A 27,647-nucleotide genomic window follows, 5' to 3' on the forward strand; every position below is an offset into this window, starting at 1 on the left:
TACACTTATTACTCTCGAATATATCGAACATCATTGTCGTATAGTTCTTAATTAAAGACGTCGGTGACATGTTACAATGTCTAATAATAATAATAATAATAATAATAATAATAATAATAATAATAATAATAATAATAAGCCGGGTTTCGGGTCCCGAAATCATCTCACTCATTCTTCCTAAGAAAGAAACTTCCGGAAAAGGCTATCTTTTTTTTTTTCATTTAACTCATACCCACTCACGTGCATTTTAAAGGAACATCGAACACGTTTGTTGCAAACATACTGATACATCTTGAGAAGAAATATTCCTTGTAATAAATTACATATTGTCCAACGTACAAAATCTTTTTCTCCCTCTCTCACACACTCACTCTCACGGTAAATAACTATTTAACCTCGAAATTGTAATTCATTTTTCTTTTTTTCGATGTATTATCTCGCTCACACATTTCTCGCATCGTTTTTCAATCGTCTCTCGATGACTAGAAACATCGTTTCGCGGGTCATTTGGTAAAAAAATTATGCGAAAATGGAAAATAGTCGTAGAAAAAATAAACTCGGCCCGAGGGTAGCATCGAACCTGGTATGTAACGTATCATCGTACCAAGGAACAATACTGCCCGGCTTTCCTTTCTTCTTGGATACAGTAATTAACACACTTCGTTTATGTCCTTGCGATTGGGCGGAGTAACTGGTCAATGGAAAGTCAATGGCAAATCTACGCGCCTGGAAACCTTACTCAAACACGCATGGATTGCTAAAAATAAATACATCTTTTGCTGCTAAAACTCTCCAATACCCTGGCAGCAATTAATTCGACTGTTCGGCGCTCTGCGCTTGCTTTTCGATCTTCCTTGCGAGCTCCGGACTCATGTGCGGATGCGGGAATGGCAGCACCGGTTTCCTGAGGATCGTCGGCTTCACCTTCACCTGCGGTTTGAACGAGGACACCTGGCTACCGCGGCTTAGGTGCATATCCGCGAACTTCGCGACAACCTTAGGCGTCGAACGCGAAGGAAGCGGTGACCTTAAGGGCATCGAATCTGAGATTTGATTGGAACTGGATGATCTGACCATATCCTCAGGCTCCTGTTCGGGCTCGTGCTCAGGTTCGACGCGTTTCAATTTTGGCGCGTCCGAATTTGTTTTCGTGTTTTTCTTCAAGGTGCACTGATTTTGCTTGGCAAACCGTTCCGCGGCTGTGCTCATGTCGGGAGACTCGGGTCCTCCCGTGGGCGACGTGGCTGCCTCCGCCCGTGATGGCTGATTTAAGTTAGGGCTCTCCTCGTCGGAACTACTAAGACTATTCGACGAAGCAGACTTTTTGCTTGCATCCTGCGCGGATAAAGGAAGATCCATCACGAGATCCGGCGTGTGTTTCTGACGCATTTCACGGAATTCTTGAGAAGAACGGAAAAGCTTATGATTCGGAGGCACGGGAGGATTCAATTGTGTTTGCGACGTTGCACGTCTCTGCCAGAGCTCCCGATTTGCCGAGAAAGTTGGTTGTTCTTGAGGTTCCTCTTCTTGGGCGATAGCGGTGTTCGTCTGTAAAGGGTTTACCGTTTGCTGCGCAGTGTCCCCCATACTCTGAGATTTCCAATGTTGTTTCCTGCTTGTTCCACGTTTTGCGCCGCCGTCCAAATTCAGTAACGAGATACGCTCCGCTTCTTCGCCTCCAGCTTCTTCGTTACGTTGCTGCTGTTGCTGTATCGATGACTCGCTAAAATCCGTCTTTTCATTTTCTGCATTGTTACCAACAATGACTTGCGTAGCGTCTGAAGCGAAGGAGTGCTTCTCTTTCTCAGGCGTTGACACTTTTGCCACGCGAGATCCACATTCCTGAAAGCAATTCAATTAGGTGAATTGAATATAAATTGCAAGGTAAACGTTTCGAAATGAAATGTTCTGGTACGTAGTAAAGGGGAAGCTAGCGATGTTTTCCAAGTTACCAACCATGTTTGTTGCAATGAAGTGCAAATTATATTCTGTGTCGTTATGCATATGTAGTGCCCTGGAACTTCTTCAGATTGTTATTTTTATTAAAAGACAAAAGATGTATTAGATTTCGAACATATCCAACATCCTTATTTTTAATGTTTCATATGTGGTGAATTGCGAAATGTTAATGATGAATACTTTTTATATCCGAAAACGAATGATATAATACAGAAATAAAAATTTAGATTTACATGCATTAATATGGAATTAAGGAAGTGAATATACATAAATGCTAGGGATGTGCGAGTCCCGTAGATTATGGGAGGGATCGGGGGAAGGCCCGAAAGTATCTTCCCCCGATCCCGCCCGACTTTTACTGAGCTGACCCAAAGCTCTGGTACCCGACATAGCTGCCTACCCGCGCATCCCTAATAAATGCACAATATTGATATTCATGCCAGGAGGGGAGGGATTAAAAACTGCTCGTAAAACTGACAATGAACAGGATGAATATAAGCAGGCAAATATGTAAACATGACAACAACTCTGCATTTGATACCTATCTCTCTACAGATGCCAACGATGAGAGGTTCGTAATATTAACTGGTCTGAGGGTGAGATGTATTTTTACTCACCTAAGCCAAAAGAATATCCACTGGTTAAGTAGGCTCTGCGAGTAGCATTCCATTTTGGTTTCGTCTATAGACTGAAATTGTTTTACAGAATGCTAGGATTCACAAACCAACTGAACTGTTACAAAAACAGATGCACTCCTTTAATGAAACGAAAAATATAGACAACAGAACCACACAACACTGGCAGCAATTTTATCGAACAGTTTTTAGTCCGTTTCACCCACTACCTATTTACGTGAAACTTTTTTTTTTTCTTGTCAACTAAAGGCTGATTAAACGTATATCTGGAAAAACCATCCCAACTATTAACATTGAAAACTCGTAAACAATACACAAAAGAAATAATATGTGACGCAAGACTCAAAGGACACAAGGCGGCACAAGACAAAGGGACCGAGGCACATGCAGCAACAAACATGTATATTTCTATTTTATTTACAAAAAAACATATCGTACAAATTATTACAGTTAACTGAGATACAACTATCTCAATGTAAATTTAACTTAACATAGCCATAGACTCGTCTCCCGTCATTTGGTAAAGGCAAGTTCGTCGAATCATAAAATCACAGATTATAATTCAACGAAAAATAAAAAAAGAATTATATGTTTTGGAAACATGAAAAACTAAAATAATACTTATTCTCATTGCTCAAGTTAAATTACTGATCGATACTTGGTCTTGGTTTAACCCTTTGTTGCATTATGTTTTTGCAAATTCTTGTATTTTTTAGCGAAAGCGCTTACGTCAGTGCGCGTCTGTGTATGCACGCTTAGAGAAGGCATTTGCGAATCTTCGATATTATAGAATTTTTTTTAAAGGAAACTTCTGAAATAGAAAAATATTTATCGTTTAAAACCGTATATTCTTCCAGGAAATAAAACAAAAAGTCATGCAACGAAGGGTTTGAATAAATAAAAGAGGTTCGTTTGTGATTTTGATCCCATAAAATAAGCGATGCTGATTTCTATTAGGCATGGTGTAACAGGCAACGAATCTGCGCCTTAAATGGCAATGTGCATTCCAATCTCTCATTGCTATTGCACTTAAAAAAAACAAATATCAGCACAATAGCCATGCACTTGTGCTTTGAAATTCAAATCTTTTCAGTGCGTCGCAGAAGATGTACAAGCAGACGAATGTATGAAAAGAAAAAGTCGGATAAAGTAATTATACTAAACGGTAGTTTCCAATACCTCTCGGCTGATGATCGGTTGGGCCGAAGAAATGCAAGGGACATTTGTCACAATCGTTGAGATCACACCGCTGTTACTGATATTGTCTGTTGATATTATATTCGTGGTAGCTGGTGTGTCAGACATGGTACTAGACGACCAAGTAGCTGCATTCCCAGACGGTCCCATCAATGGTGAGTTGTTACTCGATAGAACACTATCGGCAGAGCTAGAAGTTCTTCTTCGCATTGACTCTTCGCTCGATGATTTTAGAAGTTCCTTTTCGCGTTCTTCATCCCTGAACAAACGATATGAAACTTTTTATAGCGCAGAAATGGTTGATAGAAAAAGGCTTAGTTAAGCTGATTTTATAAAAAAAGCTTTATGATTTGCATTGAAAAAAAAAGAAATTCGAAAAGTCCCCCTGCAGTAGGTTTATTTAAATAAAAACTATAATTATAGCTTAGAAATACCACAAGTTTACAATGCAGTGTCCCAATAAAATGTATACACATTTTATTATCGTAAAGGCACTAATTTGCTGTTTATAAATGTTCAAAACGACCAAATAAATGAAGACACAGAAAAGAAAGCCGTTTAACACACTAGTTTAATATTAACATTCAAAGCGTGTATACATCTTATAGAAATACTTTGTACAGTACAACATGTAAAGCGATGGACAGTGGAAAGGATCATACGGGAAACAAGGTTTATTCCTTGAAAGTGATTAGACTAAAGAAGCATTTTAAACCTAATCAACATTTTGTTGATGTAGGAAAATTTCGATTGATCGAAGTTTTATTCCCTTTTTGATTGCTAAATTCAGCCACTAGTTGAATAGAAGGCATTCTTCGAAGATAATAATTCGCCACTGCGGCTGATTAAATCTCACTTACTTTATCTTGATCATAATATATTTATCGGGAATAAGCCCCTCTCTACCAGCCAAGGCACCTCGCCACCAATCATTACTGACTTGTGTGTATAGAGTCAAGGTATCCCCCTTTTTGAAGCTTAACTCTCTTTCGGACCTTGCATTGAAATCGAATTGCGCTGTGGCTTCGAGGTTTTCCGATTCTGGGAATACACAAAATACGTAGATCCCGCTCTGTTGTTGGATACCGAGCAACAAATTAAATATTATTATCTTACTCACCATCCTCGGATGGATACACTTCGGAGTCCATGTCTTCCTGGACTTGATCCGTTGGCGAGTCTCCTACGTCTCTGTATTAACAATTTATTTCGATCAGGAATCATCTATTAACAAATTAATTTATAACCTTTCGACATATACTTACACGTCGTCTGGTTCCCTACTGATGTATTTTTCGTACTGAGTACCCCCAATGTCTTCTGGGAATATTTCCTCACAGAATGTGATGATGTTTTTGATCAGTTCGTTTACTTGATTTTGGTACTGCACCTGATCCTTGTCCTCGGGAACTGGTACTAAAGTAGGACCGAAGCAGATAGCTAAATTGTAGGGGTCCATCATGTTCTCATCCGAAAATTCTGAAAGGCTATTTGAAAAAAGAAATATATACATTTTACTTGGACACCCCTGCAATATTACTCGTGCATGCCTGTTGTAAACACTAGGATATTTAAATATTCATCCGAAAGAAATGGCGATGCTTACTGATTTAGAAAGGCGAAAAGATATCGCATTACAATGACGACCGGTCTTGGAAGACTCGCAATTAGTTCCTTCATCTTATTAACGAACTCCTGCTTCGATTCCAACTGTGCTAACTCCATTAAATGTTCAAAGTAAATAATTGGGAAAAGTGGCTCTCTCAATTCTCTTAAATAAAGTTTCAATACACCGGCAACACTATTAATGTCCGATGCATCTGTTACATCGGCCAAAGGATCTTCTCCCCTCTCAAACCATTCCCGGAAGTTGTTGATTTCTACTTGGGAGCCCGAAACACGAAAGATACCCTGATGATGTAGACCGTACAGATTGATTACTCTAATGCAGCTCTTCATGATCAAAGGAATTTCTTGATTTGTGCTTTCTAAGTATTCTTCTAACGAGCCACCGAATAGTTTTGGTTGGCCGTTCATCTGTAATCTACCGATTCGTTTCCTTCGTGCCTGTTTTTGTTTCGTTGCCGATATTGATGGGTTTGGGCTAGCAGTGGAGCCATCTAGTAGGCTCTGTCGAATGTATTCTTGCTTCGCGTCTAACCTAGCTATTCTTGAGGTTCCAAGAAGGTATTCCCTGAATTTCTGTAAAATTTCAATTAACAGATTATTTATTACCAACGCACTAATAACAAGTTAGTTAAAGATCAGTTGAATACTTCAACTTGGAACCCACCGTGAGGTAGAATTCTTCGGTTTCCTGTCTGTCGGCTCTGAGCTTGATCTGTATCGTTTCAGGAGGTCTAGAAGTGGGCACAGCGTTCTCTCCAAAATATCTAGAGCAGTCGTAGTCTTTCGCGGTCAGCATTTCTAGCAGGCTGGCCTCTGCCGTTTCTAAAGTTTTCCACACTTCCTCAGACTCGGTTCTCAAGGACGTCACTCTCTGTTGCAATTGCGTCAATCGTTGTTCCATCTCGGCGTGCAATAGCTTTTGCAATTCAGGCTCTGGGGTCTGTAGGGTCCGATGAATTTTATCAGTTATAGTATTCAAATGTAGTCCTCAATGTAGTAATGAATTTTTATGCCAAAATACCTCGTCCCCTCGTTGTCCTTGGAACTCGAATTTCTTAGGGATCATAAAAGCAGAATGATGGGATTCTAGAAACCTTTGTTTATCCGCCCTCGAATCTAGAGCACCGACACAGGAAGCCAGTTGTTCAGCACCCGATTGCAAGGAACGTTGCCTACCCTCTTCTGCACTGCAGTGCATTAGCAACGCTCTGGCAATGCAATTGTGAAAACCAAAATCCATGCACTAGAAAAATGATATCAATGATCACTGATGATTTCGTAAGCCATCGATGTCCAAATGCCCGCGAGCAATTTGGGCGCTCGTTATTGGACACGTGAGTGATTGTTTAAAGTATCAATCACCAAAGACGATTAACATTTTCAGGTGACTCAACCGATTCACTGACCCACTATCGAGTCACGTGTACGGTATCAAGAAGCCAGATTAATGCTCTTTTAAGTCGTTTCCAAACGAGTGTAATTAGTTCATAGATACGCTTATCATGACGTTGAAACGTTCTACTTTACTGTAGTAAATATTAAAAATTGTTAAGTCTATAACTTACATCAATGAGATCAGACAGATCGTCCACAAAGTATTTGTGTATTGTCGTGTTTGATGCCTCGAGACACAAAATGTACTCGTTTCTCGCTTTCAACGCCTTCAGCTTCGCTTCCTGATACTTGCTCTTCCTCTAAAGTAAGCAAGAAATTCAATAATGTTTATCAATGTCCTGATAATTATAGCACGATTAAATGATATTATTTCAATCGAATAATGGAGAAACCATTAACGGCGAAAGACGTATTAATTGCTTTCCAGTGAATAACCGCTTGGTATCGAAAAGCCTATTAATAGACTTCCGGTCGGTGAGGTGTTAAGGTCCGAAGCATGCGAGCGATAGATCAACAGGGTTCTAAAAGTGACGGAACGCCGTGAAACTTCGACGTGAGATGAATGAAACAGTGCTTTATTCAACGAGGCCTCTGTGTTCACGTGTTTTCAACGGCAAGAGCTTTCGTGACGGAAATCGATACTCCGTGTCTTGAAGTACTACTCGACCCTTTCCAGGGTCAGCCGACAGAGTTGAATCGAAACACGAGAGCACCCAGTCCTCCTCGTCTGCGCTCGGGGATAGCCTTGAGATTTTCACCCTACCTTGTTCACTTCCTTCTCGATCAGCTTGTACTTCTTGCTGCGCGCCAGTTTCTCGGGCGGGGCGTTCGCCACTTCGAGCTTGGTGCGCTGCTGTTCCGCCACCCGAAGCTTTGTTTCCGCTTGCCGGGACTCTGCCTGGTAAGCCTGGTACGTTTTCATCGTTGTATGCAACTCGTGCAGCACCCGGAGGATCTCCTCGTGCGTCTCGTATCCTATCTCACGGCACTGAAAAACAAGGATTCTTCTATCGTAAACATAAAAAAAAAAAAGTCATAGGTCACATGGGTCACTGCGCGTTTGCCACCTCCTTTGCCCATAGTTATGGCCCGTGTGCCCGCCTTACTATTTGCTGCCCATGCCTGGATCATACTCACACGCTTGTATATCCGCTGTACGTCTTCCATCACCTGGTTGAGACGACCAACGAGGTGCGTGCTGTAGACCTCCGAAAGTGCTGCATGATCTCTGCTTAAGGATTTTGTTTCGTTGATAAGTTGTTGCCAGCAAGCGTAGCTGGAGAATAGGGGCCACTGTTCTCGCCTAAGGATTATTTTATTAATTAAAATATTAAGTATGAAATTTATCTAAGCTCCAGTTAAAAGTTTCTGGATAATATATACTTTTGCTTTTGCTCCTTGTGTCTGAGCTGTATGCTTCTGGCCATCTTGTCTAGAGACTTGCTGTAATCGAGCTCCAGCTCGGCTCTCCTTCGAAAAAAATCCTGAAGCTCCGCCACGAGGGCGACTTGGGCCTCCATCCTGATGTCGAGACATCTCAGCTGTTCGTTCAGCTGCAGCCGTATGTCTGAAAGATGGAAAGAAAACGATAAGGATAAAAGACTTTGCTTGGCCTTTCCTTTTTCGTTAATCGATCGGGTTGGCTTCGCTGCAACATGTTTCGTGTTACAAACGAATTTACTGTCGGGGGAGACGACTCGTAACGGTCTGGATTCGATCGTCCTTTCATTTTATTTATTTGCGCCTTTCCTCGAACACGTTCAGTTTTACTCTTCGTTACACGATTTTTCTTTAATTTTGGAAAGAAATATGATTTTAAGTGGTAACAAATAATTTTTTATTTTAGACATTGTATAATATTGTTATACTACAACGGTTATAATTTTTAGAAATCAAATAAACAATTTAAAAATGCAAAATTTTTTAAGAGAAAATTAAACAAGGAATAAAGGGTTGAACATAAATAAAACAATATTTATTGAAAACCAGAAATGATACAAAATAATAAACAATATTTATTGCTGAAATTAAATGAAATTAAATAAAATGAACAATACTTTGAAAGTCATGATTGTTGTTTCAAGTCCTGCATTACCCTGTGTCACTGACCTAACTAGACAAAGCTGGAACTTTAGATTCTAGGGTTCCCTATAATTTGCATCTAATCAATGAATCAATGAAGGTCATTGTGACTGGAGGGAAGAGAGCAAACCATTTCTACCGACCCCTTTCTCATGGATTAAACGATTCTCTTTATAGCATTCGAGAGAAGAAACAACACAAAGCAGAAGAAGTTGAAATGGGATCAGAAAAAGAGCAGAGAAACGTTGCCCATAAAAACTTAACGAGCTATGGTATTTCCTGATGGTACGGAAAGGAAACGATAGCGTTTCCTAGAGAACAAAGCAACTGTACAAATTAATTATTTATTTATATGTTTCAATTTGGAAATTTCGTCAAAATCAAATTAAACAAATTTAGGAAAGAAAAAGACCCTAAGAGGCTTCAGTGAAACCGGACGATTTCTCACGTTTTTAGGAAATTGAAAAAAAAAAATCTTCCCTTGAACTTAGGTCTTCTTTAACAAACTCGCACCATTTGCTCCCGAATTCAGTTCGGAACTTATCGATTTTTCGTGCTTCCGTGGTGTGTGATTCATTCCCCAAGTGGCCAGGAGATTTTCAAACCCTCCGAGGGGTTGGAACGCATGAATCGACCTACGTCCCTCAAGAAGGTAAATAAACGCAGTTCGCTGCACGTCGGGGCATATGCCGGGTTGCAGGCATTGATCAGAAGGCGGGTTAGGGCAACCGTAGAAAGAGGATACACAGGTCCGTGGTAATTTCCTCTGAAAAGCCGTTGCTTTCGACGCTTCAGATGTTTTCTATCCCACCAGAGTGGTATTTTTATTCGAATTATAATAGCACACGCCTTTATGCTCTACATGGTTATCGACGTTACATAATCGGCCTTAATAACAATGTGCAGCATGCGTTTGGTTCACAAGAACGAACGGTCAACGGGTTCTGTCCTGCGTGTGCCGCCCGATGACCCATTCAAAAACTTTTAGTTGATTTTACCAATAAAAGATACAATAGGGTGTTTTTTATAACTGAACATGTCGATGGGAGACGTAATGTGGTGTAGATAGAGGAGCCTGCGATGGGCATCCGATTTTCTGACTAACTTAAGGATAACTATTTTATTGCGAGCATATTCCATAAAGTGCTAAATACTAATGGGGGTGGTTACACCCCTGCCTAGAGATGCCCTTTGTTTTGCCTATGGGTACTGAAGGGCATCCTTGCCCGGTGCACTACTTATTGTGTAGGCCTGCAAGGACCAAGGGTGAACGACCTCTCTCACTGTCTATAGTGCTTACTGTGTCAGTTGTTCGTTCACAAAGGGACCTGGATCTTCCCCAAAGATTTTAACAAGCCTTTACACGTTCATGGAGTATGTTACTAGGAATCTCCCTATACAGGGTGTACCACGCAACTGGGCCAAACTATACTGTGACAAAAGGTCCCAGATTATTGTCATTTTCTGAAGTGAGGTGTATAACTTATTAGGGGTGACGTTAGATGGAAACATCCTGTATACGGAGATTCTTAACACGTTTATGACGTAAAACTGACACGATGCATCGCATCGTCCGGGGAGACTACCCTGATACAATTCCTGGATTATACTAATACAACTTGGTGCACGGACATCTAATTGTGCCAGGTTCTGAAAACATACGTATACTGCAGGAACCATGCACCTATTCCCCACTCAACCACCCCATTCAACACAATAAAGTTCACACCCCGTGGGAACTGATAATGGTTACGGTTCGTAAACGGCTACGCCATTTACCTTTCGTCAAAGCCTCCCATTCTTGGCGTCCGGCGAGCTTGAACATTTTTCCCTGTGATCCGTGAACCCTCCACTGATTTCCGTTGATGGCGATTGTCCTTGTCGTGCACAAATCACTTTTCTGTTTCTCAACAACACAACACGTAGTTCACGTTTTTTATTATTATTTTTTTTTTTTATTTTCACGCTATTCAACACGTCGTCAAACTACTTCCCATTTAACGAATCGGCCAGTTTCTCGAAGAAGAGGATCGTGGTTGCACCTGGATCACTCTGCCGTGATCTTTGACATTTCTCGGCTTCGACAAACGATCTCATCTAAATTATATTCGTCAGAGGCGTGTTAGATTCGGCGCGAGAGCATCGATGGAGCGGGGATGGAACGAGCAAAGCCGAAGAAAACTATAATCTAATCGCGAGCTCGTTGCAGTTAACTCGACAAACTATAATAATCCCGTTAATTGTTGCGATGATACCGACAGACAGATGTATTATGAACGGATCGCTGGAAAATAATAGTTACATAATGGAAATGATAATGCCCGATAAAAATGTTATGGCGCGTTTACACGATGATTCGAGGAATGAAAACAAAAGCGATAGTGTTCGAGATGATCTTTTGATAGTTATGGTTGTTAACGCTAGTTTAATCGTTTGGCGTGAAGAAACTCAGGCGAAGCGAGAATTTAAGCATCGAATTTATAACAGTGCTATAGCCTTCTTCTATGAAAATTATGTGAAAATCATTTCTTTTTAAATGCTACCTATTTTTTTTCAACATGACACTTTTATAACCTTGGTTAGAACTACAAAAGATACTATGAAAGGTTGATAAAACTCGGCTCTTTGATTCTGTTGAAATGATACTGACTGAAACGGAATATGTACATTTCCATATGACGTTTCACGATCAACAAAGCATAGAAAAATGTGCCTCGTATCGCGTGCTAGAAAACTGAAAGCGCGCTGGCATATAAAAAAAAAAAAAAAAAATTGCAACTCCTATGAGTTTCACGGGCCGTTATAACTCGAGAAAGGATTCTGTTAATAGAATGCAACGATCAGCCCTCGCTCTCGTTCCCTTGCAAGCTTTTGTTTCGCGATTATCGGCTCTGATAGGCTAGATGATGCACGCTGTGCGTGAAGTTCTCAAAGAACTACAAGCCCTGTTTTCATAGCGCGATGGATGCGCAAAAGACTATTTTTAAGCTGCCTACCGAGGATGTTCTTAATAGGGCAAAACCTTATTATTTAATAAATATGAAAGATCACTTCCATTTTTATTTATATCGCTGCAAGATGTAATCTTATCAATTTCATTTTTCAAAATTGTCCAACAAATAGCTTCTTTAAACAGGCAATTAAATAACGAGCTAGATATTAGACGATTAGAATTAATTTCTTACAAATTAATTATTTTACTAAGTACACAAATATTAATCACGCGTTAAGGTTTTGAATATGTACTTTTTGATAATGCGTACAAATATTGTTATCTCTGTATAAATAGATGTAGTTAGAGTTCTATATTTATTTGCTTGTGTAGAATGCCGTTTGGACAAAATTTTGATTTACCATTTTTTGAAATAGAAAGATTATGGTTAAAGTACGGTGATAAATCACTGCATCAATTTTCTACGAGCTTATTCAGAACCACAGTCTGGTCTAGTTTCCAACATCATTATATGCAGATCTCCATACAATGAATCCAATGGATGATTGTTCGATAACCTTTAAATTATTCATGCACTTAAACAACTTCCTGCTTTGAATAAATAATTAAGCTGAACCTAATTTTATCTGACTGGACGAAAATATGGAAACTTGCCATAACTTTCAACTCATACTATCAGAATGTATCGGAATTACTGATTATCTAAGAGTGAACATTTAAGTACTCGTCAAGAAGATACGAACGCGTATGTATTTCCATGAAAATCTACCTTAATGACATTCTATTATATAAAAATTTCTTAATTTCCATGACGGTTTGTTTGAACGTTCTGTCATACAATAAAAACTTCCGTCAGTGGAATACATTGGAATTTACTATGATCTTATATTTTTGCATTATTCATCACGGTGCAATCACAAAATACCGTAGCAGTCAATCAGATTCGCAGACGTACGATTAATCATCGTCACCGAGGTATCAATACGTATTGTGCAACAGACAGTGATTAAAACGGAGCAATTTTAATAACATGCAGCGAAGCAGCAGCTGCGGAAAGGGAAGTTGTACGTCTGACAATAGAAGATAGAAGAAAATAGTTCGTCCGTGGGTTCGTTCATTCGTTTGTTCGTCAACGAATCAAACGCCCACGGTCGATTGAAAGCGTCTGACTGTAGCACAATTGCCCTTAAATTAAAATGTACTTTTGACCACACCGTTTCGTTTGACACACTTGAAGCAGTGGCGAATCCAAAGGGGAACCCGATCGCCCACTCTTGAGAGTTATAAAATCCTAATAAAATTAATTTATAGTGTAAAAAAAATAAAGATTCAAGATATCGATAACCGTGGGTTAAAACATTGATTGCATCTACTGTTCTTGCTTATCGATACGAATTATTTTACGGCACAAATTCCTGTTTTCAACGAACAGGTGAGATATTGATTGTAACTGGACTAGATTCAATCGAAAAGAGAAAGGATCTACCCATTCACTGTCTTTGTCCACTATACTGGACATCGACTTTATTAGCGCGTTAGTAAAAACAGAAACATATTTTACAAAATAAAAATAGAGGTCGTTCACTTCTTTTGTTCACTAAAGTGAATTCCCTCTAAATTACAATTAACTTTTTGTTTTATTCAATTGAGTTGAATCCTTATTATTTCTTCAAGTACATAATGGCCGAGTAAAGTAGCGGTTGTGGACAATTTTGTAATGTTAAGAAGAAAAATACGAATACTTAAGCGGTTGGTATTTTGAAAAAGGATTTATCAGTAACAACTGGCCGCCATACTAGTTCCTCGATTAGCTGATCAAACATAGGTTAGCAGTTTCTGTAGTCGGCTGTTTTTACCTCGCCTTTTGCCACGTTCAATCCTAACGCAAACGGTTTCGCGACCAGTAATACGATGCTGTTCGTTCAAAACATAAATATATCTTTCTATGACTCAGACGACTTTTGTGCAGCAGACAAGAAAAGTTCGACTCAGCTGTTGCCTCGAACACTTTATTCCTACTGTATTAAAAGAAATATTAAGCCACGAAACCAGTTGCATTCGCACGCATTCATTCCTCGTGCTCCGCGTACAGTAAAAAAACGCGACCGGTGAACTGTAAACGGGAATTACCGTAAATGTCATGCGTGTTTAACGGAAAAAATATCATCGAGCCACGATAAATTGAACACCGAATCACTAGATCACTCGCGACACGTATATCCGGCGTTGTTTTGATTATCCAGGTTACGTATCCGCAACGGAGCTTCGGGGCTCAAAGGAATTTACATGTGAGAGTTCGGTAACCGTGCACAGTTGCCACCGTTAAATGTCCTTTATTTTCCTGTTCATAAATATTCTTCGGCAGAATAATACGCACAGGGAGGGGAAGGGATCCGGGAAAGAGGCAACACTGTACTGAAACTGCGAATCGGACGAAACTCGATCGAGACCGTTTCCTGTCGATGGCTGGCGTTAACTCGACCGAGACCGTTGCGAAATAACCGTGGATATCGTGTCATAAAGTTCGAAGCAACCGATGCCGCGAAATTGGCAAAGCGTTTCACGTTCCTAGGCAAATCAGGACGGGACTCTATACCCGGGCAAATAACAGCGGCCGTGCGGTTTAAGTGACCGCTACAGTATTGCACATTGACCGACCAGTCGAGAGGGACTTGGCCGCGTGAACTGACCAGTAAGGACAGCTAGTCGTTGCTTTGACTGTCGTTAAATTAACCACAATTACCAGCAAGGCCTACACGCACGCGCCTTCCTCTCTACGCCTACCGCTGTGCATTACCGTACACGTACACATATCCGTCTTAACTTAACGCGTTCGTGTGCGTTTACACTTGCGCGAACGCCATTAAGCCAGCGGTACACGCTGTGATCTCTATAAAGTATTAACGAGAGAAAGAATGATCAATTGAATTGAATTTTTTTTTTCTTTTTTTTTTCATTTTTCATTACTTTTTATAACGTTAATTTAGAAGTAAAATAGTAATTAAACATTTCGAGTAACAAGATTTAAATGGTTACGATTGAACCGCAAAGACCTGACCGCTGGCTCAGCAACGTTTTATTTAAATATAATATTCCTGGAACGCCATACTGACCGAAAATTGTCATTTAAGATGCGCGATGTCTTAATATGCGAAGTAAGAAACATACTAAACAAAAGAACGTTGGTCAATTTACTGATAAGCAACGCGAAATTATCGCGGCAAAGTGGACGTTATCAGGGAAACCGAAATGCCAGGAAAATATTTAGAATTTATGAAATAAAAATATCTTCTTGTCAGGATAATTAAACAGGAAGATGCAAGTTTCTTGGAGTATACTCTCAGCTTCATAAATGGAGACGGCGTTGAACAATATTTGGGAAAGCCACGTGATTCAGTAGCGACAGATTTAGAAGGGAGGTGGCCACGGCAATTGGCAAGTTAGTTGCCAATTACCACGTTATCGTTCGTGATACCGTCGCATGAGCAAACACGTCATGCGCACAATTTGTTGACGGCTTTATTGAATTAAATTTTTTACAATTATACCACCAGACGAAAAATGAAACGTAGAAGTAAATGAACGATTTTAGTGACATATTGGCTTATCAATTATGTCAAGTAAACAAAGAAATCGATAATTGTTATTTGAGATAACAAATATTGATATTGTCGCCTTTTAAGCTACTTGTTTGCAAAGACAATATAAAAAGATAACATTTTTAATGAAAAAAATTTAACGATTTAATATATTTAAAACTGTTTAGAAAAAAAAAAGGAAGAAAATTATTTTTTCATTTAGCGATATAATGCCACCGGTGGGATCGAAGAGATGTAATTAGGATGACATTGGTAGGAAGATGGAGGGAGAATCTTCACACACGAGTCATAAATTGATATGCAGTGCAATGTTTCTCTATCAGCTTCCTTCCTGTACGAATTGAAGGGAAGCGTTAAATGGTTATTGCGTCGTCGGTTTAGTTCGCTTTTCGTTATCTCAATTCTGAAGCACACCAACGAACTGTAATTGTGTCGAAACTCGCGTGTATGTGGCCAGCTAGAAACAGTGCTGTAATAGGAAGCCGAAAGATAGTACTCTGAATAGTATCGCAACGAAAATTACTCATTAGATGTGTACTTTGCGACTAACATCACGTTACTAATTATCCATAGTTTTTCTTTCTTTACGATACTATTTATTCGTTATTCGAAATAAAAGAATTCGATACCAAAATCTTGACGAGGTAATCATTCAAACGGATTACACAAGTGCAAACGATCAGGAAGCCATATGGAACCCTTAGATTTTCCATGTGACATGTTAGCGAGACCTTCACGATCGTCTCAACCGGAAACTAGTTTGCTCCCAGTTCGTAACGCCATATGGTAGAAACGAATTCGTTCACTAAACGGATATACACGTAACTGCTCGGAAACAGTGGCGTCACGGAAGCGTGACTTCAATGGTTTAGGGAATTCAAACTTTCGCGAAACTTACGGGAATACGCATCCTTTCACGTTTCCTTTTCAACGTGATATTTTGTAATTCAATTAGTAAAAATAATGAAAATATACAGTAGCGTTTAAATAATATGGAAACCTAATTTGACGATAAAAGATTTCGATGTATCAGAGATCGGATTGGATCGAAAGAAGTCGAGTGGGTTCGTTCGAGTAGCCGTCCGACTTCTTCCGATCCGATCGGAATCTTCAAGATTTTCTGTTTTGATCGCTATTGTACAGCTTTTCTTGCATTCCAAGTAACGCGAACAGAGAAATTCTATACATCTAAACGAATGTTCGCACGGCTCTACAGCAACCAGTGGCATTAGATATCCTAACCTATCTAGAATTTCCAATATTGTATAACGCGCGCACATTGTGCGAATACGATATAGGCATGAAATCAAAAGAATACCTACAATGCATAGAAAGATAGAGATTCAGAGAACAAAAACCGTACGATGATGGTTTTAAAACGGAAATGGGAAGATGAGGTCGATATAAGCAACGTGAAATGAACGGAGCGAAGCGAAGATTACTTGAACGCAAACAAATTGAAAAAAAAAAAAAAAGAAGTTAACTGATAGCCTACTTACGATTAGAGACTCGAATTATAATAAACGACCAACTACTGATACTTCGCTTTATTTTATCATCCCCAGCTACTTCAGATGCAATGAAAAAATAAAATGTATTTGCATCTAATAAACTATACCTGGAAATACGTCCTTGGTGTCGGGGTTATAAGGATGAATCCATCCGTTCCTTTGCTGAATAATGCACTGGAACATGTTGCTGGCCTATGCGTAGGTTTCGATTCGCGTTGATCGGCTGTAACGAACGACCGAACAAGAGGAAGAGAGAAAGAAAAAAAAAAGAAAGACGAGGAAACAGGGTGAAAAAAGATGCGAGATCCGTTATAGTTGGCAAGCTCTTTCAATGGGCCAACTTCTCTCCCTCTGTTCCTTTTAAAAATATCCCTAGAGCACTCGAATTGTTCGCAACATCAATTCAGTGGTCAACATCGATTTCTTTGTTAATTATCGATTGAACTTATCGTACAACAAAGTAGCCAGCCGTGCACAATTCCTTGATGAAAATTTCTTTCTAGAACATGTCTGTCTGGCAATGCATTACTACCGAGACACTATATTTCTTTCTTCAAAATCGTTTCCAGCTATCATAACGCTGGTGAAGTCTTGCATTTCCCTAGTTATTTCCCGATTACGTTCCATCGAAGTACGTCGAGGAGTTTCAAGATCTCCATTGCGTAACAAAAATCACAAGGGCCGAAGAACTTCATCTTTCTAGCAATATTGGTTTCGCTTCTCCTCGATGCTTGGCTCTCTCCTCTCTTTTCGCACATGTGTGTACATCCACACGCACACTTTCCGCTGTTTTTATCCCCCTTACGCTCGCTCGATCTCCCATCAACGAGGTTACTCTTTCTTGTTTCCTTCCCTTCAAACGAGGCTTCCCCCGCGGTAGCCGATTCTAATGACCACTCTCATCTTCGCAACAAAATGAAACACTGCTCCGAACGATTCCACATTCGATGCACACACGTTTCACTCTTGATCGACCACCACTAGGCTCGGTTGAAACCTGCAGTTCTCTTCTGTCGGACTAACCGAAACTCATTATCATCCGAACGGTACAGCAAGCCGACGTACTATGTTAACACGAAAAACGGAGGGGGTTGAGCGCGGAGGGTATCCAGCGCAGCCTGGGGAAATAAAGGCGCGGCGGTGTAGAAAAGTTAAGAATGACAAGAAAAAGGAAAGGAAGGCAAAAGGTAGTCGCCTTCTCTCGTTGCTCCTGCGTCCAGAGGGTGGCTGGTCGGCTGGCTGGGATCGAACTAGATGGCTCGTCGCCAGGCAACCGGATTTTCTTTCTCTCTCTCTCAAGTCTCCCTCCCTTTACACTCGTTCTCTCTTTGTCCAGCTCTCCCTGTTCCTCCGTCTCGGTTTCGTACCGGTGCTCTTCTCTCGTCCGCCGCTAACCTCCGCGCCCCACCTTCTCCCCCGGCTCGCCGTTGCTGTCTCTCCTTCCCATCAGAGGCGCAGCACACCGGTTCCTCTTTTGCCAACTTGCCACCCCCTGCATCCTCCGGAACGCAGAGGATTCTCTCGTACCTTGGCCGATGACTTTAGGCCGACCGCACACCGATCTGCTGCGCCAACGAAAATACGATACTGATGGAAAGAAAATTTGGAAAATCTGTTCCTCCATTAATGTTAAGAATGAAATGAAGCAACTTTCGTGTCACGGTATCTCTTCATTTTCGTCTAATTAACATTGCGCAAGATTGATCAATATTTTGGAATTTTTACTATGCATGCGACATTAAACACTGTACTTCTAATTACTTGCACAAAAGATTATCGTATTTTCGTATACGATCGGACTTGATAAAAGGACTAGCGTGGGTGCAACGTTAGCGTATGTCGATTCGGTACGAGGTCAAACCAAGGAAGCTCCTTCAGCCCCGTATCTTGCACTGGGCATCTACTTTATAGTGAATTTGCGGAAGATAAATACATAGTTGAATTAAGGCTACCTGAAATACGGAAGAAAACATTTAATTGGAAACGAAATAGACCCGTTTATTCTATTTCTCGATGCGATTTGTTTGCAGAGTACTGGCACGTCTTCAAAACAATTTTCACAACAGACGCAACGATTCTAAGATACCAGCGGATCTCGGTCGCGATGGACGCAGGAAAAAAGGGAACCACCGGGTCGAAATAACCGGGAACTTTCTACGTTTCACTCGTGAACGGAAAAAGGGGACGCGTCTGTAGAAAACTGATTACCAGAGAAACTCCACCTTCCGATGCACCGTTTCGAAATCAACTGAATCGCGTAATACCGTTGTGGAAGCATCGAGCGGAAAGTATATCGCGCGTCCAAGAGAGAGAGACACCATTAGCCAAGAGGGAGAGGGTTAATGAGAGACCAAGTGAGAAAGAGACGAAACAATCGCAATAAAGCAACTGAATCGGTGGAAAAGAGACGGCCGTATACTCGGGTAGGGGAATCAATGAGTTACTCGCGCCACGGCTTTTGTTTCTCTCCTCGTCTATCCCGCTCGAACATATTCCTGTACCACCGGCTCACCCATCGCGCTGTTCTATATAGACTCGTCCAACCCTCGAAGCGTGACCGTGACTGTGACTCTGATCAAACCCGAGTGCACGTGTCCACCGTGTGTACGATATTCCCTGCGCGCTGCTCTTCTTCTTCGTCCTGTCTCTCTGTGACTCGTCTCTCCACGTGGAATCGTGTCGTTCTTCATTTCGAGGCCGTTATTTAACACAACAGCCACGCACACTATACACTATAATGTCAATTTGGTCAACAAATGTTTAATTCCTTTAGTGACCACTTCAGAATTACCGGAGTGCTAGCTTTAGCACTGGAACAGTTATGTTACAGCCAAAATTTCCTTAGGGGTAGTCGAGGTTGGCCGTGTGTAAAAATTTATTTCAACCATTTTGGTTGAAGTGTCAGATTGGATTTCATGTACTTTAACGCCTGACCGATTTTACGACACTCTATACCTATAGTAGAGTATCCGCAGTAAGTCTGGACAACCCTTTATTTCTTAAGGGTATTGGGCACACAAAAAAGTGCATGTATGAAAACTGCAGGAGCGTGTTATCTAATCTTTCTGATTTCTCAAAAAGTTCAAGATGTTTCTTCTTTTTTTTTTTACTTTTTATTTGAAATACTATTTTACCCAGCTTTTTTGGACGCTAGTTTTCACACGAAACAAGAATCACTAGTTAAGTATAGGACATGGCTGAAGTTCATTCAGCGTGTGACTATTCTAAAAGTGAACCTTCTATGCATGTGATCATTACGTAGCACTGCTATTTTAAAGCCACAATTCGTTCGGGGTTCCGACCTTCGTCCAGATAAGCGTGCAAATTCAGTACCACTTGGCCTTCTTACCGTGTGCTTATCCGAAACTCTTCATTGACCCATCAAATTCGTGTCAAGCTGAAACAGTTATTTCCGATACAGAATTCTCGCTTTACCTTCTACGATCCTGGATCAAATATTCTGAATAAAAACTAAAAACACTTTCAGAATCTATTATAGTTTTCAGAACGTAAAAGTATCGGGGATGCACAACAATTGATCATCATTACGAACGAATTATTCGATCTATTTTCGAACGATTAATCTCAATTAATGGTTCCTTTCGACAATCGTGTCATGTATCTAGATTAAAATTTACGCACACTGCGAGTTAATTGATCTAACAATGATAAAAGAGCTACACGGTTTCTTTGTAATGTCTTTGTTGTATCCTGTTCGGACTTCATCGTTAATGAGCTGAACTGAAATGGATGGCCTAGTACTTACACACGTACATAAAAAAAATTACACTTGAACGTGTATGTTATTTTCCACAATTTCAAAAGCTGAAACATGCCTGATATTTATAGATAGAGGAAGAAAAATTGATCTCCTTTTTATTCAGAAATAAAATACGTAATGGTAATATAGCAGCCTAAAAGAAGACACGTGCTTGATCGTACAAGACAGATATCCTTTCAGTCTAAAAATGGTATGTTGGTAAAAACATCTGTCGCGGAAAGCAGGAAACGAGGTTCACTTTCAGTTCTTTATTTTGTTCAGATTTCTCGTGTGAACTTATCTCTAAAATAAATTTAAAAAAAGGAAAATTGATTTCCCTTTTGATATGTAGCTTTTCACTGGTACTAATTTTAATATTCATGGAACTGTTAATTATTTTAATTAACATTCATTGGAATATTTAGGTTTCGTATAAAAATTCGCATTTGCATAAACATTCGTAATCCAATAATTATAATCGTACGAAAATACCGTGCCGTTCAATAAATTTGATTTTCATACGTAATGCATGCTTGAATCCTAAAATATCTTACCAGGTAAACAACATTTGTAAACATGTTTATTATCTACCGCTGTCTACGCTGGTGAATATTCTAATGCATCGGTAATGCACGGTGAAATCAATATTGAAACAGACAATGTTGCAACCGTACGAACGGACATAAACACAAAAATGAAAATGCACAAAAGAAACGGTCGACGCAGGCACGCACGACACGTGGAGGGGGTACCCCGATGAACAACGGAAATGTACGCATGCGCGTAAGGGAATGAAAGAATACATAAGCACATATACAACCACGCGACGTGCCTGAAAATGTTTTCTAACGCGTGCATGTATTCATCGGACAGAGGAAAGGAGCGAAGAGAGAAAGGAACAACGAACGTTAAAATAAAATAAAAAGAATCTTGAAATTTTGTAAACGGAAATAAGGGGACGGGTATCGGATCTACGTTTTTCTAAGAATTTTTGCTCGAATACATAGAATACTCTTATTAAAATAATAGCATGTAGTATATATATTTAATTTTATTCGTCGGTAAAGTAATTCTATTTAGCTTTAGTTAACAAACATTGATTGTTGCATGTCACGAACGAGTCGTGTTTGAGACAGGGAATAATGGAATGATAGATATAAGTTGACAATGCCGAGTATGTGAGAGTTTTTACGCGAACGTAGAATGCCATGAAACCTATCCCTGTTACTTCCCACGACTTTAATATGCAGACGAGGCAATTTCAAGAGCGCCGTGCCAACACTTCAACTGAAAGACGTGCAAGCACCTCAATTTGTTCCATCGAAAACCAATTGGTGTTACACGATCATTCATCGATCCCATAAAATGCACGTTTTTTATCTACATATCTATATATAATGATTTCTCATTGAAATTATTCAATTTGAAAATTATGCAATTTACTGGGAAAATCAAAAGAATCATATAATTTATAGCATACGTTGGTAACGCCATAACTAAAGGCTATTACCTCTCCAACGTAATACGAGTGCACCAGTAAATAAGAATGTCTAACGCAACCTTTGTAAGCACCAGCATTCCACAGAAGGTATTATAGGCTCCGCTTAATTATCCGGTACAATGGTTCACACCGATAACGCCAAACAACTACTTATTTTTGAGAAATTCTCATTATGACGAACATTTTTCATCTGATTATAAGATTCGTACATCATTATTTGAAAAAATGACAATCATTTTTAGTATCCCGCAGTACCGGATATTAGGTTGCAAGAATACCACTGCACTTAATATTTCCAAGCAAATATTGCGAGGTGAAAGCACAGTGCATAAATAAGATCTTTCTTTAAATAAAAGAATCGACATGTTCACGTTATTCCATGGAGCCTAGCGCTGCTATGCTCGCAGCATCAGGTTCCGTGCTACAAGATTTTCTAACATCTGCTACACACTTGCCAAGCTTTTTCCACGTTAGAAAAACAACTATGTAACATTATTAACGGTCGACTAAAGCAGAGATTGTATCTTTTTGATCAATCGGATAGACGCATCTTAATGGATGTAGATACGTATTTTATCGAAACAAATTGACCTTTGACTTGAATCAAGCCGCAAATAAATTTAACTCTCTCCAGACAAAGTATATAATTTAGTATTTTCATAAAATCATTACAGATAATAAGAAAAATTGTCGTAATAAATTTCATTAATTTCAAATTCGAATGAGAAGAAACGAACTTATGATCGGCACAGGATACACCGTTTACAGAAAAATTAACTTTCTCTGTGAATAAAAAGAGGGAAAAAAGTAGCAAGCGAGTAGAATAAGCAAAAGACGGAAGCAGAGAGAGAGGAAGAGAGAGAGATATGACAAGTGCGTGAGTGCAACTTACTGTTAAATACGAGCAGCTTCCGCGTGGAGCCAAGCCTCTTGATGGGCGACTTCACGCCGTCGATTTCTTCTTCGTCCATCACACCAGCAACGTTCTCAATTTCTGTTTAAACCCCACCGGATTGTTGATCCTGTTCACTAACGTGCCAGCCGACAGTTTCTATGAACGTGAACACATAAAATACTTGTCACAGTTTAAAGCATTCTCAAGCACGAGGAGGTCACCGCTTCGTTGCAGTGAAACCGGTTTACTGAACAGCGTGTACGCTTTTCTACGATCTGCACTAGATGCGCTATCAACGAATACATGTGCCGACTGTGCATATGGTAAACGTATTGGATAGAAAAGAGAAGAGAGAAAAAAAAAAGAAAAGGCAACCGAGAAGAAATGCCAACACAACGAGCGGACGAACGAGTGAACGGCGGGTCGTTTATATGTCGACGGAATAAATTGTACGCTGCGGATGAACGTAGCCACAACGCGAGTAACTGTAGTAACGTCAATCGGTTTCTGGCTATCCCGAGGCACACTGAAGATATTCTTGGACTACTGTATATTAATTCGAGTTTGGGGAACCGGCGTCGCTACCGCCGTTACCGTCGCCGCGTCGTCACCATCGTGCTTTACCACTTGGTTGGCTCACCGCGTCTCTTTTGTTGCTTAGCAACTGCTACTAGCAAAATACAAGCATCCTGCTGCCATCTATCGTCATTTTGTTCTATTTGTAGCATTTCTGTAGAGTATCGAACACGATAGGCTTCCCTGAAGAAAATGACGTTACCATGGAACCCTACAGAAGGAGCCCAGTGCCCAGGACATTGCCATTTTGTTTGGGAAAGCCTACTATTCTCGATGCTGTACAAAATTGTTTCTATAGTAACTAGAATCAAAACAACTATTACAAGTTCTTCAAATGTGACACTTGTATAGTGATTTAAATCACTCGTTTTTATCAAGTTTCAATCAACACTATTTATTGAAACAAGAAATTTTAGATAAAATAATTACAATGCAAAGATCACAAACAGGTACAACTATGTTACAAAATAAAATTAATAAGTTCCATAAGATAGTAAAAATGAAATTAGAATTTTATATTTCAGCAAGTAATCATCCTGCAACTCCAGGTCAAAATGTTCTTGCAAGACCACCGTCTGTGTCAATTTTACATAACCAAATGCCAACAGCTAATTCACGATTAAATACGATCAGTTCGACTGGTTCTGGACATTTAAATGTAGGATTTCCAACAACTGGTTACATGAATATAAATGTTATGGAAAGACCGATCACTCAACATGGGGTAGCAGCTATTAGACCTGGTACTGGTAGGGGGATGACAAGGTACCTAAATTCAAAACTTGTAACTACATTATTACAAGTAACAAAAACAATAAAACCATTCTGATTTAAACTCTATATCCATAGGCAAATTCAGGACAAGAGATATTACATTGGAATTATGCAGTTAAAAATAAGAGAATTAAATCAAGAAATTGCTGTCATTATGAAAGATATTGAAGATCAAAATAAGGAAAGAGCTACTTATATACATTATGATAAAAGGGCAAAAGATTTAGCAGCTGAATTAACAGCTTTACAAGGACAATTAGCGGATTATAATATCGTTGTCGATAAAATGACTTCCGATATTGGGAAGGAAATCATTGAACAAGAAACTGAAGAACTTGCAATGAAAAATGAACACAATCTATTAAAAATCGAAAATATGTATGAAGAAAGAAAACAATTACAAGACAAGCTGAATAAGATAGAAAAGCAATTAGAGAATGAGAAGAAGAGAACTGAGAGACTCGTAGAAAGTATGGATGACGATACGAGAGAAAAATATGACGAATTATTAAAAGAAAAAGCATATCTACAAGAGAAAGCAAATAAGATGCAACAAGAGCTAGATGAATTATACAAAGAACAACTTTATTTGGAAGAGGAAATAACACTGTCTCCTTTGAAACAAGAAGCAGTTAAATTACATTTGAAAATTATTGAAGCAGAGGAAAAAAGGAATAAATTGCGGGAGGAAGAAAGGCATAGAATTTCACCAGAAGAAGAAAGAGAAAAATTGTTGCAAAAAATAAAGCAGGAAAATATGGACATCGCAGCAGCGGAAGCACAGTTAACTGAGAAAAAGAAACAAATGCAAGAAGTTGAACAAAAATTAGAACAATTGGAAACCGACATCGAGGATACTCAATCTGAAAAGCAAATCAAGTACAAAGAACTTCGTAAACGGGAGGAAATTATAGAACAGTTTATGACATCCTTCGAACAAAATAAACACGATGAAACAACTAAATTACAGAAATTAGAAAATACAATAATTGAGTATTTGGAAAATATTTCAAATATGATAAACATCAATATTAATTTTACAGGAAGTGATGAGATAGCAATTTTAAACAATTTACCTCCATTTAACGAACACGAGTATACTAACGGTGATCAAAGCTTTGAAAGATTGTCGAAAGACAATCTGAGGCTGCAACAGATTTTGAGTGAAATGGAAATGTTAGAAAGAAGACTTAAGGTCGAGTCCGATGATCTCAATGAAAGAATGAAAAAAGAAGAAAGTAAATTGATAACGTTAGAAGATTTAGATACCTTGAAAACTAAATTGGCAATAAAACAAGGGCAACTGACAACAGAATGTGAACAATTAAAACAACAGCAAGTAACTCATGAACAAGAACTTGAAGATATTCGATCCGAATATAATGAAATTAAGCAACGATTAGAAAATAATAGTGTGTATAGTCAAATCAGTGTGCTAGAAAATACAATGGAAAATTTAATAGAGGAACATAAAAAAATTGAAAATTTTATTGAAAAACAAAAGGAACGTAGCGACTATGAACCAGTGAAAACAGATGCTTTTGATTCAATAAATAGTTATAATACTATGTTAAAGCAAAATTTAAAAGTTATTTATTAAGATTTTTTTTATCATATCGCTAATTTAGTCGGAGTTCTCTCGAAATCTTTACTAAATTCTATACCTTTTTCTTTCATTCTTCTTTCTAATTCCAAGGCAAGTTTGTAATCATTCCGTTTATTTGCACACAAAGATCATTAATTATAAAATTTTGCATAATTTATAAATTAAAAACGTCATTTGTACTTACCACATATAGTTTGCGTTAAATTGCACATAGGTTTTAAATTCATTTCTGCCACATTTTTTATATTTTACATCATCATCTTTCAAATATTGAAGTTGTTGTAATAGAGTAATTAGGTGATATGTTTCCTTTTAATATGTGAGCAAGAATTAAATGTTTGAGTATACGATCATAATTCGTACAGTAACCCCGTTTTCTACATCAGCAAGCGGTATTAGTGCTTTATAGCGCTTCATTGCTGTTAAAAATGTAATAATTGTATTTATTTCATGTGCAGAGAGATCTAAGTTTTTTTTTAAATGTTGCAGCAAATCCATGACCATTATAACATGAGTTAAATAAGAAATTTATACAAGAATCAATATCTTTTGATTTTCTGTGATTAAGAATTAGAACATTTAACTTGTCCTGACAGTCCACTTTTTTCTTAAAATGGGAACATATAGCTAAACTTTCCTTTAATCTATTTGAGTTTAATAAAAAATGTACAAAGGGCTCTATTATGCAATTAGTTGATATTCCCGACTGTATCATTTTTTTAACTGTAATAATAGCATTATTTGTATCAATGTGTGGAAATATATAGTTTATGAATGTTTTGGAGTCTATTTTAACATTTAAAGCTATCATGTGCTGGATAATTGAATATATACCAGCCTCTTAATGCATCATATCTATTAATGCATCATAGATTTTCTTATCAGTTTTATCAATGTCTGTAATGAGGAGTTCAGGTACAGCACAATCATTCAAGTTTGGTAATACTTGCAATAAAAGGCAATAAGTTTCATATTCTGGCTTAATTGTCATGTTTTTCAAAAATTCTGTTGGATCAATATGATAATCATTATCAATGTAAGTTTGTAATAAGGCATGATAATGATCAATTGTTAAATTACAGTTTCTGTCTTTTAAAAGATTCCAGATACAATTGGTCAGCTCTTGTTGTATTTTCAATGGTTCATTGTATAATACTCAAAATTTATGATATATTGTAGACATTGTTTTCTAAGTCTTCCATAAGTGATTCTATCATTCTTAAATTTACATTTCAATTATTAATACTTCTATAAATAATTGTTCTTTGGATTTGATTTGCATGCCATTTACATTACTGCCACAGTTTCGAATATTTTTTAGATTGTGCATGTGTATACATTCTTTTAGTTCACATGACAAAGCAACATAACTGTGACATAAATGAGGCACACAAAATTGTATGTCTCTTATATTATGAGCAATTGCACATGCTATTGTGCTTTTAAATAATTTTTTGTATCTTCTAATTACAATCATTCTATTAATTGTTAGTTATTTTCGTAAAATTACATGTGTGTCTTTCGAAGAAATTATGCGTAATAATTATCGATCACTGATCTTATTTCTTTGGAAAT

At 38.6% G+C, this 27,647-nt stretch overlaps 2 protein-coding genes across 11 annotated transcripts; one reads left to right on the top strand and one right to left on the bottom strand.

Moving 5' to 3' along the window:
- Positions 1–76: 76 nt before the first annotated feature.
- On the bottom strand, positions 77–27,460 carry LOC117600369 (SLIT-ROBO Rho GTPase-activating protein 1). Of its 8 annotated transcripts, none has more exons than XM_034315724.2 (14): positions 26,257–27,460; positions 23,114–23,272; positions 8,199–8,382; positions 7,953–8,118; positions 7,579–7,803; positions 6,986–7,114; positions 6,442–6,663; positions 6,085–6,360; positions 5,398–5,993; positions 5,057–5,278; positions 4,912–4,982; positions 4,652–4,832; positions 3,774–4,050; positions 77–1,842 (listed from the first exon to the last, which is right to left on the bottom strand). In XM_034315724.2, exons 2-14 carry the CDS (start codon positions 23,190–23,192, stop codon positions 811–813), a joined length of 3,660 nt encoding a protein of 1,219 aa, XP_034171615.1. In that variant the 5' UTR covers positions 23,193–23,272; positions 26,257–27,460; the 3' UTR covers positions 77–810. The 8 variants fall into 8 exon arrangements, with proteins under 8 accessions (XP_034171615.1, XP_034171616.1, XP_034171618.1 ...); XM_034315725.2 differs by lacking the exons at positions 23,114–23,272; positions 26,257–27,460 and adding exons at positions 17,068–18,078; positions 18,913–19,147; XM_034315727.2 differs by lacking the exons at positions 23,114–23,272; positions 26,257–27,460 and adding exons at positions 10,677–10,994; positions 17,068–19,147.
- LOC117600371 (intraflagellar transport protein 74 homolog) lies at positions 23,886–26,271 on the top strand. 3 transcript variants are annotated; one of them, XM_034315733.2, is made up of 3 exons: positions 23,886–24,141; positions 24,202–24,457; positions 24,542–26,271. In XM_034315733.2, exons 1-3 carry the CDS (start codon positions 24,123–24,125, stop codon positions 26,064–26,066), a joined length of 1,800 nt encoding a protein of 599 aa, XP_034171624.2. In that variant the 5' UTR covers positions 23,886–24,122; the 3' UTR covers positions 26,067–26,271. The 3 variants fall into 3 exon arrangements, with proteins under 3 accessions (XP_034171624.2, XP_034171625.2, XP_034171623.2); XM_034315734.2 differs by having other exon boundaries at positions 24,217–24,457; XM_034315732.2 differs by having other exon boundaries at positions 23,886–24,457.
- Positions 27,461–27,647: the final 187 nt, after the last annotated feature.

This window comes from Osmia lignaria, chromosome 15 (genome assembly GCF_051020975.1).
Source record: "Osmia lignaria lignaria isolate PbOS001 chromosome 15, iyOsmLign1, whole genome shotgun sequence".
NCBI classification, from domain to species: domain Eukaryota; kingdom Metazoa; phylum Arthropoda; class Insecta; order Hymenoptera; family Megachilidae; genus Osmia; species Osmia lignaria.

Excerpts from the sequence above, each read along its gene's own strand:
- LOC117600369 (XM_034315724.2), bottom strand. The coding sequence starts at position 23,192 with ATGGACGAAGAAGAAATCGACGGCGTGAAGTCGCCCATCAAGAGGCTT. Across the intron at positions 7,804-7,952 it reads TACAGCGGATATACAAGCGT|TGCCGTGAGATAGGATACGA; the intron begins GTGAGTATGATC and ends CTTGTTTTTCAG. Across the intron at positions 4,051-4,651 it reads TATATTATGATCAAGATAAA|GGATGAAGAACGCGAAAAGG; the intron begins GTAAGTGAGATT and ends TCGTTTGTTCAG.
- LOC117600371 (XM_034315732.2), top strand. The coding sequence starts at position 24,123 with ATGCAAAGATCACAAACAGGTACAACTATGTTACAAAATAAAATTAAT. Across the intron at positions 24,458-24,541 it reads ACTGGTAGGGGGATGACAAG|GCAAATTCAGGACAAGAGAT; the intron begins GTACCTAAATTC and ends CTATATCCATAG.